We start from the raw sequence: 14,819 nt of genomic DNA, 5'->3' as shown, positions 1-14,819 counted from the left end.
AGCAACACCTTTAATTTGGAGGAAATGAGTGGAGTCAAAGGAGAAGTTGTTCAATGTGAGAACAAGTTCAGCCAGGCGGAGAAGGGTGGTGGTGGATGGGGACTGGTTAGGCCTCTGTTCAAGGAAGAAGTGGAGCGCCCTCAGGCCATCCTGGTGGGGGATGGAGGTGTAGAGGGATTGGATGTCCATAGTGAAAAGGAGACGGTTGGGGCCAGGAAACTGGAAACTGTTAAAGTGACGGAGGGCATCGGAAGAGTCGCGGATGTAGGTGGGAAGAGACTGGACAAGGGGAGAAAAAATAGAGTCGAGATAGGAAGAGATAAGTTCCGTGGGGCAAGAACTGGCTGAAACGATGGGTCGACCTGGGCAGTCCTGTTTGCGGATCTTGGGAAGGAGGTAGAAGCGGGCTGTGCGGGGTTTGGGAATTATGAGGTTGGCGGCCGTGGAGGGAAGATCTCCAGAGGAGATGAGGTCAGTGACGGTCTTGGAAACGGTAGTTTGATGTTCGGTAGTAGGGTCATGGTCCAGGCGGAGGTAGGAGGAAATGTTGGAGACTTGGCGTTCAGCCTCCGTTAGGTAGAGGTCGGTTTGCCAAACAACAACAGCACCACCCTTGTCAGCAGGTTTAATGACAATGTTGGGGTTGGATCTGAAAGAATGGAGTGCTGCAAGTTCAGAGGGAGGCAGGTTGGAGTGAGTGAGGGGAGAAGAGAAATTGAGACAGCCAATGTCACGCCGGCAGTTTGCAATGAAAAGATCTAGAGAGGTTAAGAGGCCAGAGGGAGGGGGTCCAGGTAGAATGAGAATTCTGAAAATGGGAGAAAGGGTCAGCTGTGCAGGGGGAAGACTCCTGGCCAAAGAAGTGGGCATGGAGACGAAGGCGGCAGAAAAAGAGCTCAGCATTGTGCCGAGCTTGAAATTCATTGAGATGGGGGCGTAAGGGGATGAAGCTCAAGCCTTTGCTAAGGACTGATCATTCGGGGTCAGAGAGGGGAAGGTCAGAGGGAATAGTGAAAACATGGCAGGGGCTGAGATTGGAAGAATGGATGGAGTCAGAGAAAAGTGAAGGGGAAGAAGGTTCCAGAGGGGTGTTGGTGTCCAAGAGTTGTTGAAGCTTGCGATCCTTGACACCTGAAAGGAAGAAAAAAAGTTTTTGTTAAAGCGCCGGATGAGGCGAAGGATGAAATGGAACTGCGGACCAGGACAGCTTTGAGATAGAGTGAGTCGGTGCTGCTGAAGACATTTAAAGTAATTGGTCGGAGATTTAGAGGAGATTTGAGGGGAAATTTCTTCACCCAGAGGGTGGTGGGGGTCTGGAACTCACTGCCTGAAAGGCTGGTAGAGGCAGAAACCCTCAACACATTTAAAAACTGCTTGGATGTACACTTGAAGTGCCATAACCTACAGGGCTACGGACCAAGAGCTGGAAAGTGGGATTTAGGCTGGATAGCTCGTTGTCAGCTGGTGCGGACATGATGGGCTGAAATGGCCTCCTTCCATGCTGTAAATTTCTATGATTCTATGAAGCAGCTGCAGTAAAAGATTAAGAGGAGATGCAATTTCAAGATCCTCGCCTTCTAATTCTTGCAAGAGCTTAATAACCTCTTTCAGCCATACACCCTCCACTCCCAGAGTAGCTCTGTCTCCCTTCGCTCCACCATTAATGGCCTCTCTTTCCATCACTATGCTCCTGTCTGATGGAACTCACTCCCTAAACATCTCCGCCTTACCACCTTCCTCCTGGTTTTTAAAAGCATCCTAGATATTCTTCTCCTCAGCCATGCTTTCACCCCTCCTATTCAATTTTTGTCCTCCCTCCTATAAAGCACTCAAGATGGTTTTTTCTGTCCACAAGGAGCACAATAGAAATGTAAATTGCTTTTATTATTGTTGTTGTTTAACACCCAACAGTTACACCAGGCATTCACTGATGACTTTTCCAATTGAGACCAGCACAGGAAGCATGAGCAGCCCAACATTAAAAAGACCGAGCTGATGAAACAACCTTTATTATCTGGATATCTTCTATCAGAGATTATTCATATGCAGACATTGGCAGTACACATAAAAGCAGTAAATGGCACTGATACTGCAAGGATTTGGTGATGTCAGAAGTGTTTGTTGTGTTAATAGTGTGCATAATATGAGGCACCGCTGTAACCTTATCTTTTCTGTTTCTATGATTTTTTTTTTATTCGTTCCTGAGGTGTGAGCATCACTGACAAGGCCATCATTTATTGCCCATCCCTAATTGCCCTTGAGAAGGTGGTGATGAGCTGCCTTCTTGAACCGCTGCAGATCTTGTGGTGCATGTACTCCCACAGTGCTGTTAGGAAGTTTCAGGTTTTTGATGGCGATATATTTCCAAGTCAGGATGGTGTGTGACTTGGAGGGGAACTAATAGAAGGGGCAAGTGTAGAGGCTGTCTGCAATGTATTGAATGTATAGCTTTGGGATTCATTGGACATCTTATTTGCTTCTGGTGCTAAACCCAGCAGTTGTGCCAGGAATGTCCTGTGAGAATGTCTTGTGGCAGCATAGTCCTGGCCATGACATGAAGCCTGATTCTGTGTTGCTGCACCCTTGGCACTGTTGAAGGCTGTTAAAGGCCAGGTCATCATGGTCCTCAGCGTGCTCTGCTATACTTGCACAAAGTCCCTGAATCCTTGCTCATAGTGGCCTACATCTGGTCTTCAAGTTTAATACCAAAGGCTACTATATAGATTTGGATTTCGTTTCTAGAATCAAACTTAGAGAGGAGAAGACCCCTGGTCCGGATGGATTGCATCCACGTATATGAAAAGAAGTTAGGGAAGAGATAGCAGAGGCACTATTACATAAATAATTCTTTAGAAATGGGAATAGTGTTTTAAATATATTTAAAAAGGGAGATAGAACAAATCCCGTGAACTATAGACCAGTTAGCTTAACGTCAGTGGTAGGAAAGATTAATGGAATCTTTACTCAAAGATATAATAGAAAAACAGCTGGATACCGAAAATATAATAAAGACTAGTCAGCACGGATTTCAAAAGGAAAGGTCATGCTTGACCAATCTTATTGAATTCGCTGAAAAAGTGACAGTAAGAATAGACAAGAGTAATGCAGTGGATGTAATATATTTGGATTTTCAAAAGGCCTTCAATAAAGTACCTCATAGCAGACTCATGACTAAGGTCAGAGCATGTGGAGCTAGTGGGCAGGTAGCAGAATGGATAGCAAGCTGGCTACAAAACAGAAAATGGAGAGTAGGGGTTAAGGGCAGCTACTCAGACTGGCAAAAGGTGGAGTGGTGTTCCACAGGGATCGGTGTTGGGACCACTGTTGTTCACAATTTACATTAATGATTTGGACTCCGGAATTGGAAATACAATTTCAAAATTTGCGGACGACACCAAGTTGGGAGGTATAGTCAACACAAAGGAAGAATATGACAAAATACAGGAAGACATTAATAAGTTTGCAGAATGGGCAGGTAATTGGCAAATTAATTTCAATATAGTTAAGTGAGAAGTGGCACATTTTGGTAGGAAGAATAAGGAGGCCACATATGGCTTGGATAACAAGAGTCTAAATGGGGTAGAGGAGCAAAGGGGTACAGATACAGAAATCTCTAAAAGTAGTGACACAGGTTAATAAGGCTATAAAAAAAAAGCAAACCAAGCACTGGGGTTGATTTCTACAGGGATAGAACTGAAAAGCAGAAAAATTCTGTTAAACTTGTATAGACCATTGGTTAGACCACACTTGGAGCACTGTGCACAGTTCTGGTCTCCATATTATAAAAAGGATATAGAGGCACTAGAGAAGGTGCAAAAATGATTCAGAAGGATGGCCCCAGAACTGAAAGGATACACTTATCAGGAAAGGCTGAACAGGCTGGGGCTCTTTTCCCTGGAAAAGAGAAGGCTCAGAGGTGACCTGATAGAGGTTTTTAAGATAATGAAAGAATTTGACAGGGTAGATGTAGAGAAAATGTTTCCTCTTATGGGGAGTCCAAAACTAGAGGTCATAAATATAAGATATTCACTAACAAATCCAATAGCGAATTCAGGCAAAACGTCTTCGCCTGAAGAATGTGGAACTCGTTACCACAGAGAGTGGGTGAGGCAAATAGCATAGATGTATTTAATGGGAAGCTAGATAAGCACATGAGGGAGAAAGGAATAGAAGGATATGCTGATAGTGCTAGATGAAGAAGGGTGGGAGGAGGCTTGTGTGGAGCATAGATGCTGGCAAAGACCAGTTTGGGCCGAATGGCCTGCTTCTGTGCTGTACACTCAATGTAACCTTGAAAGCAGCAGGGAAAGCATCCATGAGAGCTGTCGCTTATGTGCTATTATGAAACAGAATTCAGCAGCAGATGCCAATAACATTGTGCAAGGAAGACAACTGCTCCATTAAGGCATTATCCACATTATCTATAGCAGAAAAATCTGAGTGGCTGAGTCACTACTCACAGATGTCTCCAACATTTGGTAAGAAGTGACAATCAACAAGTTTATTTGTTCCTATAACACTCTTCTTTTGAATGCGCGGCCGGTGAAGTCCGATTCTTAAAACTCCTCTGTCTACCAGTTACCATGCAGAGCTTCCATCCCATGAAAACTGGCCTTCCCTCAGCCTCCCACATTTCCTCTTCAATACCCAAGTCTCGTGCATCAGGCTGTGGGCTTATCCTTACTTCATCAACTCCTGCTGCACCCACATCCTGCTTAATCCTCTCTACATTCGGAGTCATGTATGTAACGTGATACCCTTGCAAGGACCATGTAGTTATCATATCTGCTTATATGTCTGGATGACAGCAGAAACAGTCCTGCTTTAATTTACCCAAGTACCTACAGATGGGCACTTGTGACATTTACACTCTATCCCGACTAAGCTTCCTGAACAGCTTCCAGTGCTGCATATTAGCACTGTCTGTAGCAAGTCACTCTTGACCCTCTAACAGGTGACATGGCCCATTGATTACATAATTGATGGCTTCCCCCTTTAAATCAATGGTGATGATTTACTTTTGTATTTCTTCCCCCAAGTTAAAGTACTTTTTTTCCAGACTTCTATCCAGGCATGCTGGATTCTGGACATGACATTCATGTTTAACTAGTTGTGTTTTTGCTTGCTGCTGTTGGTGGCTAGCTTCCCTTCTTGATCGGTACTGCTCAGCTACTGATTGGATAGCATCACTGAGTCATCAGGGGAGCCTATTTTCAGTGTCTGATCATACAGTGTATTTATGATATGCAACAAGATGCGTACTCCAAAATGCTGGAAAATGTACCAAATAAAGTGTCAAAAATTACATTTTGAAGGGGGTGGGCATGCCCCTAGATCCTCCTAGAAAGAAAATCTCATGCCTGATGTACAGTACATGCACTTCTAAACTTGCCATTACTCACTTTTCACCTGTTGTAAAAACTTTCAACCTTTAAATACTGGTTAAATGTCTGATAATTGCTTCAACAGAGTTAGGGAAGCTCACTGCAGCCATACATACACAACAATTTGTGACTGGGAACCACACCAACTGCACTGCAAGTGCAACACTCAGAATAGCTACAAGTATGTGAGAACAAGGAATCATTTCTAGATCCAAAATGCAATGTAAAGCTTCAGCATAGGGACAATATCAAAAGGAAAATGCAGGGCAAAAAATACAACCACATGCATATATATCCAAAAATAGGTTTGTGCTGGAACACATTGGATTTGTATTGTGCTAAGCTGAAAATACACCCGTTTGTCGTTTGAACTTAGAATCCATTAACAACAACAACAACTTGTATTTATATAGTGCCTTTAGCATAATAAAATGTCCCAAGGCACTTCACAAGAGCAATATCAAGCAAAATTTGACACCGAGCCACATAAGGAGATGTTAGGACAGGTGACCAAACGCTTGGTCAAAGAAGTAGGTTTTAAGGAGTGTCTTTAAAGAGGAGAAAGGTGCAGAGATTTAGGGAGTGAATTCCAGTGCATAGGGCCTTGGCAGAACTTGTATTTTCAGTGTTTCTGCCAGATTTGGTCTCTGGTTCATCACATACCCTGTTTAGATTTTTTTAAATTGCTTTAATACTGCACAGGATAAAATATCCCAGAACAAACAGATACCTACATGGGTTAAAATATAACACAGGGTTTGGCTACAGTAACATTTTGGCAACTGTAATGATGAAGCAAAATCACTGATGAATTGCCACTGTCACTATTAATATAACTCTCAACCATCCCTTTAACTTAGTTTCATTAATTTTGCATCAATATCTACTGAAGAACTGTACTCATCTTTTCTCAGACACATTAGGCAGCTGTCCTAGTTATTCCAGTGAAAATATGCTTTATTAATAAACTTATATGGAAACAGTTCTGGTTGCTGCTTATATATGCAGGAAAATCTATTTGACACATTGAAAAGGAACTCAAAGCTGTACCAATGTCACACCAACAGTTAACAGAGGGATTTATGAAAAGCACAGTGAAAAATTAGTACCAAAAGAATTCTTAAAAGAAACCGCGTTATAAAACATTTCGGCCTAGAAATTCACTTTGGGCCCGCCAGCTGGCGTGCGCCCAAAAGTTAACGCTGAGCGCGGAGCCAGTTGCGACCGTCAGATATTCAGTTTTAGCGCCCCAAGTCGGAACCGGGCGCTATTCCAGGGTGTGCCCGCCCCCGCTTGGGGCGCTGAAACTGAATTTCAGCGCTCTAGGCGCCGCTGCGCCACCCGCTGCGGAGCGGCAGGCTGCGGTACTGCAGGCCTCCTCCTCTTAAGGGGGAGGTGCCTGCAACGGGGAGATCGCCGCTGGATAGTGCCGGCAAATGAGCCCGGCACCACGGAGAAGTGCCGGGTTCGCAGAAAGCAGCCGGCAATGCCGCGGGGGGGGGGGGTGGAGGAGGCCGGGGAAGGAGGTGTGGGCAGGCGGCCGCCGCACCTCCACCTTAAAGCGCCCCACTAAGGCTACAGTACGGCCCCGTTTTCTGATCGCTGTTTGCGGCCGCTGCGGAAGAGGCGGCCGCAACTCAATATGGGGGTCGGGCCGGTAGCGGGGCGGTAGCGGGGCACTGCGCACACCGATGACGTCATCGGTGCCGGCGCAGCGCTAACGGCTACCGCCGCCATTACCGCTGCGCTGAATATCAGCGCAAACTCCTCTATTGGCGCAGAAGCCCTCTTTGGGCGGTAACTGGCCGCAAAGTTGGCAGCGCCTTACTGAATTTCTAGGCCTTCATGTTTAAGCAAAATATAACATATACTCTATTATTTCTCAACAATCAACTACTGAAGATCATTCAACAGACTAGCTCAAATTACAACACATTCTTCAGTATAGATGCTGCAATACAATGACATTGGCTTGAGTTCAAGCTTCCCAATTGAGCACAATGCAGAATCTGGGAGGGGGAAGTAGGATGGGAAATGAAATACAAACATACAAAAATGGTGGACAAGTAAAGACCAGCTGGTCCATCGAGCTTGTCCCATATTGTCATGGTGCAACTGAGCATCATGACCCCAATCGCACCGCCCCCCCCGCCACCCACCCACCCACCAGCAGCCACACAATGTTTTGGGAGTCAAAAACCCAGAGGAAAAAAAACCCTAAGCCAATTCAGGGAATAAATAAAAATCTGGAAAATTCCTCTCCGACACTAAAGACCATGACCGAGACACAGGGCAGGATTTTCATTGGGCTGTGGAGGCAGGATTGGAGGCGTGTTGGAGGTTGAAATCTCAAAATCGGGGGGCACGAACCCATCCCACCCCCAACCCGCCTCCATGCCAGTTTCAAAGGAGGCGGATACTCGACCTATGCTGGGACCCGCCTCCCTGAGGCGGGAAGGGGATTAGTGCCAATTAACTGCCTGTTAACAGGCAGTTTTTGGCCTAATCCCTATTTTTATTGCTGAAGTGTGGGATTCCCAACGGCTCCAAACCACGCCAAGTTAGCGAGGCGAGCCGTCGGGCTGAAGGGCTTGGAGGGTTCGAGATGTCCGGTGTTCAGGTGAGTGATGGGTGCATGAGTTCAGAGGTAAGTGTGTTTGGTGTGTATAAAGTGTTTAAAGAAGTTTTACTTACATTTACTTACCTTTACAGCCTCCCTTCCTTCAGGTCTCGGGAGTCCCTCATCTCACCGGCACAGAAAGCAGAATGGCCGCGAGCTGTCAAAAGTTGCAGCATTCAGCTTTCTGTTCTGGAGAGATCTCTAAATCAGCCTGAGAGGAAGGAATTAACTTGGAGTACAGATTGTCAGTGTTTGACAGCTTCAAACAGCTGTCAAACGCTGATATTTCATCTGTCAAAAGCTTTTGACAGATGAAATGTCAATCTGTGATGTCACCTGTTGCCGGGTGGCCCTTAATTGGCCTGCTGAGCCCACTGGGTAGGCTCAACAAGGTTAATCAAGTGAAAATCGCGTGGGTTGGCCACAACTCGATGGAGGCGGGACTACAACCCCGAAAGTTGTAGTCCCGCCTCCTACACGCCTCCTCAATCAAAATCCAGCCCACAATGTCCAATGCCCCACCTACCTTTTATAAACTGCAATATTGGTCGTAGCTAGAAACTCATCCAGCTCCCTATTGAACACTTGCAGTGAATCTGCCAACTTTTTCCTGAGGTTGATGACCCAATGCAAAAGGACAAACCTCCCGACATCTAACCCAGTTCTATGCTTACGTAACTTATATGTATGTCCCCTGGTCCTAACTAATATATCTAATTGAAATAATCTATCCACATGGACAGAGTCTAATCCCTTCATATTTTAAAGATTGCAATCAAATCTCTTCACAGTCTTCGGTTTTCCACAATAAAAAAGACCCAGCTTTCTAAGCCTATCATGGTAACTGAGGGCCTTTAAACTTGGTATTAGTCTCGTGGCCCTCCTCTGAACCTTATATCATCTACCATGTAAGGGGACCAAAATGGGACACAGTATTCCAGATGATGCTTAACCAAGGTCTTATACAAGGACAGTATCGTGCTTTTTGTTTTGTATTGGATTGTCCTAGCAATACATCCTAATACTGATCAATAACAACAAAAAATATGTTATTGATTCACCACAAACTGAATCAGAGTAAATTCATATTTATTTTTCGAAGTGTTGACATTTTTTATACCCAGTTAATAACATGGAAGATGAAAATCCAGGCATGAAGGGTACTTTGGGCACCAGTTTGAATATGCTGCTGTTGGTTTATGACAGTAGTAAATATTTAATGCTGCAGTGTGCCAACAAGATTAGCTTCAAAGTCATGGTTGTACAGCCACACCTACATTCTCTGCATGTCGGAAACACAGCTTCCCAAAGCTATGTGCAACAACCAGCTGATGGCAGGAAGCAGCATAGTCTAGGGTCAGAGCAAACATTTCAAAGGTAGCCTAAAGCAAATAACTGAGGAGTATGGCATTCATCCAGTAACCTAGGGAAATGTAGTCAAAGATGGTTCCACACAATTTAAAGCCAATTTTGTGTCAACAATAAAAGAAAAGCATTGTCATAGAAAAGTCAACCAGCAACAGGTGACAAATGGACAGCAATAGTCATGAAATACACTTGGTCATCAATGTGGGTTGTGCAGGGGGCTTCGGAGACACATCTGCAAATGTCACTAGAACTGTTTTCATGTTTGTGTGACTTCTATTATATAGCACGGTAGTAAATAACTAATCTTGGTGAACTGATAATACCAATTGAGCAATGTATCCAATTAAGTTAAGTCATGTTGCCTAGGCTGAGCTTTGAAATGGCATACATAACTGTGCTTTAACTCATATGCAAAGCAGGCTTTAACAATTCAGCAAATCAAATTGTTAAATGAGAACATGGTATCTGCACCTCTCATAGTAGCTATGGTGGTATTAGAGGTGCAAATGGGGAGATGGGAGCACAAAGGAGAGTAAGGAGAAGAACCTGCCTCCTGGAGGGATTGTTTAAGTCTTGTATGTCATGCTTAGCTGAACTGAGCAAGCACTGCTTGTAGAAATTCAGACTTTTCAAGCAAGTATTGGCTGAACTATGTCTAATGCCTGAAATGGATTTAAAGAGTTCATCACCAATTCCAACTGCTTTGCCTATGTCTGTGAAAGTGACGGCAGCATTAATTTTCTTTAGCTCCTAGGAACCACGTGGTGAATTTTCAGATAAGGTCCAGTATCCACATCCAGCCAAGTGCTGATAGATACAATGTTTTGGAGGCTCACTGGAATGCAGATAAGTAACTGAACATACAGCAAAAATGCATGCTATTTCTGGCTTCCAGAATCTAGTCGAGTGTGTAGAGAAATACAGATACAAAGTCAATCCAGTCAAGTACGTCAATCATAAAGACTTTCATTCCTTCAAAATCCAGATCGTCTACAATGCCCAAAAAATAATTTGTACAGTTGAATTGACAATACCCAAGCTCAAAATTTGACTCCTTCCTCCTAAATCGGTCATGATTTGTTGGAGTTGGATAATGAATTGCAAGACTGACTTCTGGACATCTTGGCTATGGTCTATAGGTTTTGCTGGTAACAGCATTGCACGAGTTAGTGGTGGCAGAATACAGTGTAACCAAACACAGAAAGTGATGTGACGAAGTTTTAAGAGGTAAACTTTCGCCTCCATTCAGAAAATGGGCTGGAGTGGCCCATAGTACAACCTGTCTGATTTTCCTTTCCAATGAAAAATCGGATGCAGCGTCCAATGGGCGACTGATCCGCTACCACCCGATTTCTGCCACCACAAAAAAGTGAAATGACTCTTTCAGTGATTTAGGTGTCTGGATCACTTGGGAGGCCTTTTACAGTACAGCACATGATACATATATCGTGTGTAATAATTCTTTGTAATGGTGTTGCATATCTCACGAATGAATCCACCTAGCGACCAACAAGGAATGGTGCCATGGCACAGCTACCTACATTGCTTAATTATAATTATTATATCATTCAAATGTTTTTAAGTGCAAAAGATGACTGAATTCTCAGGACTAGCTGATGTTTCTAACACAGCCAGTGTGTCAGATGTAATTTCCACCATGGTGGGCTGCAGCGCAGCCATTCATTAATCCAGCCCAGACCAGATCAAAGTGAAAGTTACCAAACTTTCCACCTTTAGATCTATGAAGCTCTGCATTTGACCACTAACACTGAAAATAATCTTGTTATTGCAACGCTCTTAATTTCAGAATCATTCTTTCTCATATGTTCTTTCTCTGGCATCTCAGTACTGACTTGAAGATCGCCACAGAGCAATAAAAATTGATGTTTCCATTAAAACTTCAAACTAAATAGTAGCAGGGCCACTATTTTTCTTTATAGAGTGTGGGAGTACTTTGAACAAATGTATTCCCTCAGGCTCCCCTCTTAATGGCTCTGCTTATAGCTCCAACCCAGTTGAAATACCATAACGTCCATCACTCCAGTCCAAAAATAATAGCTCCAATATATTTTGACAACACCAAACCATAAAAGCAAATTTTGACAAGTTGATACTGTACAGACCCCAATATTAGATTACCATTTTGTAATCACTTCAAGTCATCTTAAATAAAATAACATAGATGGTAAATGTTATGAGATCAGTTTTATTCCATGTTTGTGCCAGCGCCTCCTTTTTGTGTGTTCCAATTCATTGCTTCAATGCCCTTACAAATTATTATTTTTTCTCTTTTCTCTTATTCCTGTTCAGCCCTTCTAATCTCCCTTTCACCTCCCCACTACACTTTCTATATTCCTCATGATTTTCTTTGGTATTGCTGACCTTAGTTTGATCATATGCCTCACTTTCAGTTTAGTTTTAATTTTGCTATTTATCTTTGATGCAGTACCTTTTTGTCTCATCAGAATACTGTATATCTATTTTGTACTCTATCCATCTCATAGTTAAAGATTCTCCACCAACCCATTTTCTAACCTACCTGCCAAGTTAATTTAGGTCAGATTCCTTCTTAACTCACTAAATTTTGCCTATTTCCAGTCAAATACCCATATTACGTCAATTATTTCATGCGTCTAATTTTTCAGAGCTAAATCAAGCAACTCTCAGTTCCTTGTTGAACAAGAAAAATACTGATCTAGGAAACAGTTCTGGGTGTATTCTAAAAAGTTATCCCAACTTTGACGAAATGCATTAGTTTTATCTCAGTCTATCTTCAGACAGTTAAAATCACCCAATATCATAGTCCTGTTGTTCTTGCATATCTCGATCAACTGTTCGCAGATCTCCCCATCTACTTTATCTCTACTGTTTGGTGGCCTGTAACGCACACCAGGAACTGTACCATTTCCCTTCCTATTTCTTAACTCTATCCATATGGATTTTGTCATAATCTAATTCTCTCGAACATTCTTGCATTGTAGCGCAGTGATAAAATCTATTATTAATATCGCCACCTCATCCTTTTTCCCCTCATTTGTTGTGAAAATGTTAAAAGCAGTAAAGTACAAGTCCTGTCCAAATCATTATAGCTACTATATCATATCCCTCCATAGTTATTAATACTTGCAATGCATAGTTAATCATTATTTTGCAATGACCTATTTCAAAATGAACAGCATCATCATGTTGCAGTGTCCCTTTGAACCAAATGCTTGCACTGCATCAATTGCAACTTTTACTGTATATTATTTCTTCGAGATTAACTGTTACTGTAAACATACACACATTATAAACCAGACAAGATTCAGTATAATTGTTTGACTTGATTACTGGTACTGTTACCTACAACTGAATAGCTTACCAGTTGGCAGATTAATGCATTTCTTCAAAATTGAAAGATTCAATTTCTGGCAAGCAAGGCAGCTCGCGGTGCGCACCTTATCGAATCAAACTTTAAAAAAATTCGTGGAGCAATGAGGTTATTTTCCAGATAAAATTCGCCTATTAACCGCTTCTGCAACTTTGTCTCATCAATTAAAGTTGCATTGCGGGTTACAAGTGGCTGGAGGGAAGAGACTTGCTCACATTCAGTGCATGGCCTACAACCTATCTATTTGAGATATCTACCAGAATGATTATTTGGATTTATTTTAACGGGGGAAAAAAGCTGCATTTTAACGGAGACATCAAACCGGCAACTTGCTAAAAGGCCCAAACCTCGTGTACTCCTTTAAAACACTTGAAATGCCGCTCGAATATCAATCCAGAAGGTTGCTCGACCTACCTCATCTTCTAAAAGCGTAGGAAGCGGTTCAAATTCATAGAACTCCCTTTCATCATCTTCATCGTAACACAGAGCCATCGCCTTGCCAATGATTTTTAATTGGTATCTGACAGTAAATAATTAACTTTGACGATACACACACACAAAAAAAGAGCAGAAAACCAAACGGTGAGCACAGATCTGCGCCCGTTGACGATTGCACGAATTTTATTCAGTATGCAGGTCGCTATTAGTGCAGTCGTGCCTCTTCAGAAAGGATTACTTGCATCGCCGAAGGAAGAATATTCAGCACTTTTTTAAAAATTAAAAAAAACCCACATGAATTCATGTCATGATCGGGACCAGTTTCCCCCCACCTCGCTGCGGAACTCACTCTTCGCGGTGAATGGAAAGACTTTTGGATCACAGATTTTTTCCTGTTTTGCGAACCAGCTGAGATTGTGGTAGTTTGATCATTCTTCCCCCAAACCAACACAAAAATAATTTTAAAATAACTGTTTTAACTCCTTGGCTGGCCGCGGCAAACGCGGCACTCGGTCACTTTGCTAAAATGCTTGCTGCCATGGCAACACCTCGACACACCAGCAACCCGCATCATCCACCTCCTCCCTCCCTCCCGGCCACCAGTGCCAGAGCCCGGCTCACAGCCCGGCAGACTCCGCCTCCGCCGGCACTGCGGCGGTGTTAGCGCGCTGCCACCGGCGCTCTGACCGAACGCAGCGAGAGAACAAACACAAATGTACCGCTCGATGACTTTCATTTTAATCAAACGTGAACTTGCACTAAAAATGTAGCCTCCTCACCCCCTCCAGACAAGCAATGCAGAGCCCGCACTCTCTGTGATTGACGTTAAAAACCGCGGAGTTCTGTTGTTGGACCAGGGGAGGCATCGCCAGGTAGGGACAAGAAAGCCCATTCAGGACTTGTTACCTCATCAGTCCAGAAAGAAAAACCTACAGTTCCCCTCATCAGGGCACCCAACTGACCCTTAAATGACACTAGCGTTGCATTTACACTACAACTTCTGTGTCCATGCAGAATGCTTTTGGCTTTACGCCAATTGTGGGGGCTGATTTTTACTCGAGGCACACTCCTGGCCCCACAAAATAAAAGTTAGAAAGAAACTTAAGCCGTTTTCTGAGCGGCCTCCTTCAAGGACCACTGGTTAGGTCGTTCAATACCAGTACAAATGGGTGCAGCATACGTGACACATGCTCTACCCATTTGTACCGTACCAGAAAATTACACTTGTAGAAAAGCACACCAGGAGCAGAACCAGGTGCACCTAAAAATGAGGTGCCAACCTGGTGAAGCTACAACACAGGACTACCTGCATGCTAAACAGCGGAAGCAGTATGCTATAGACAGAGCTAAGCGATCCCACAACCAATCGATCAGATTAAAGCAATGCCGTCCTGCCACATCCAGTCGTGAATGACTTAAACAACTAATGGGAGGAGGAGGCAACATGGACATCCCCATCCTCAACAATGGCGGAGCTCAGCACGAGTGCAAAAGACAAGGCTGAAGCATTCACAACCTTCTTCAGCCAAATGTGCCGAGTGGATGATCCATCTCGGCCTCCTCCTGAGGCCCCCACCATCACAGATGCTAATCCTCAGCCAATTTGATTCACTCCATGGGATATCAAGAGATGGCTGAG

General features: G+C 43.6%; 1 protein-coding gene across 2 annotated transcripts in view; it reads right to left on the bottom strand.

The window, feature by feature from the left end:
- Nucleotides 1-13,746, bottom strand: part of kndc1 (kinase non-catalytic C-lobe domain containing 1) — a 328,087-nt gene extending 314,341 nt beyond the window's left edge. For both annotated transcript variants that reach the window (XM_085994745.1, XM_085994746.1), the window contains exon 1: nt 13,157-13,746. In XM_085994745.1, the coding sequence (XP_085850871.1) occupies nt 13,157-13,234 (78 nt within the window). In that variant the 5' untranslated portion in view covers nt 13,235-13,746. The remainder of the gene's footprint in view (nt 1-13,156) is intronic.
- Nucleotides 13,747-14,819: the final 1,073 nt, after the last annotated feature.

Source organism: Somniosus microcephalus, chromosome 8 (assembly GCF_052327205.1).
Source record: "Somniosus microcephalus isolate GS21.2 chromosome 8, FLI_Smic_1.0, whole genome shotgun sequence".
Classification (NCBI taxonomy): Eukaryota; Metazoa; Chordata; class Chondrichthyes; order Squaliformes; family Somniosidae; genus Somniosus; species Somniosus microcephalus.
The sequence above is the reverse complement of the archived record's forward strand: the minus strand, read 5'-3'. Positions and strand labels throughout refer to the sequence as shown.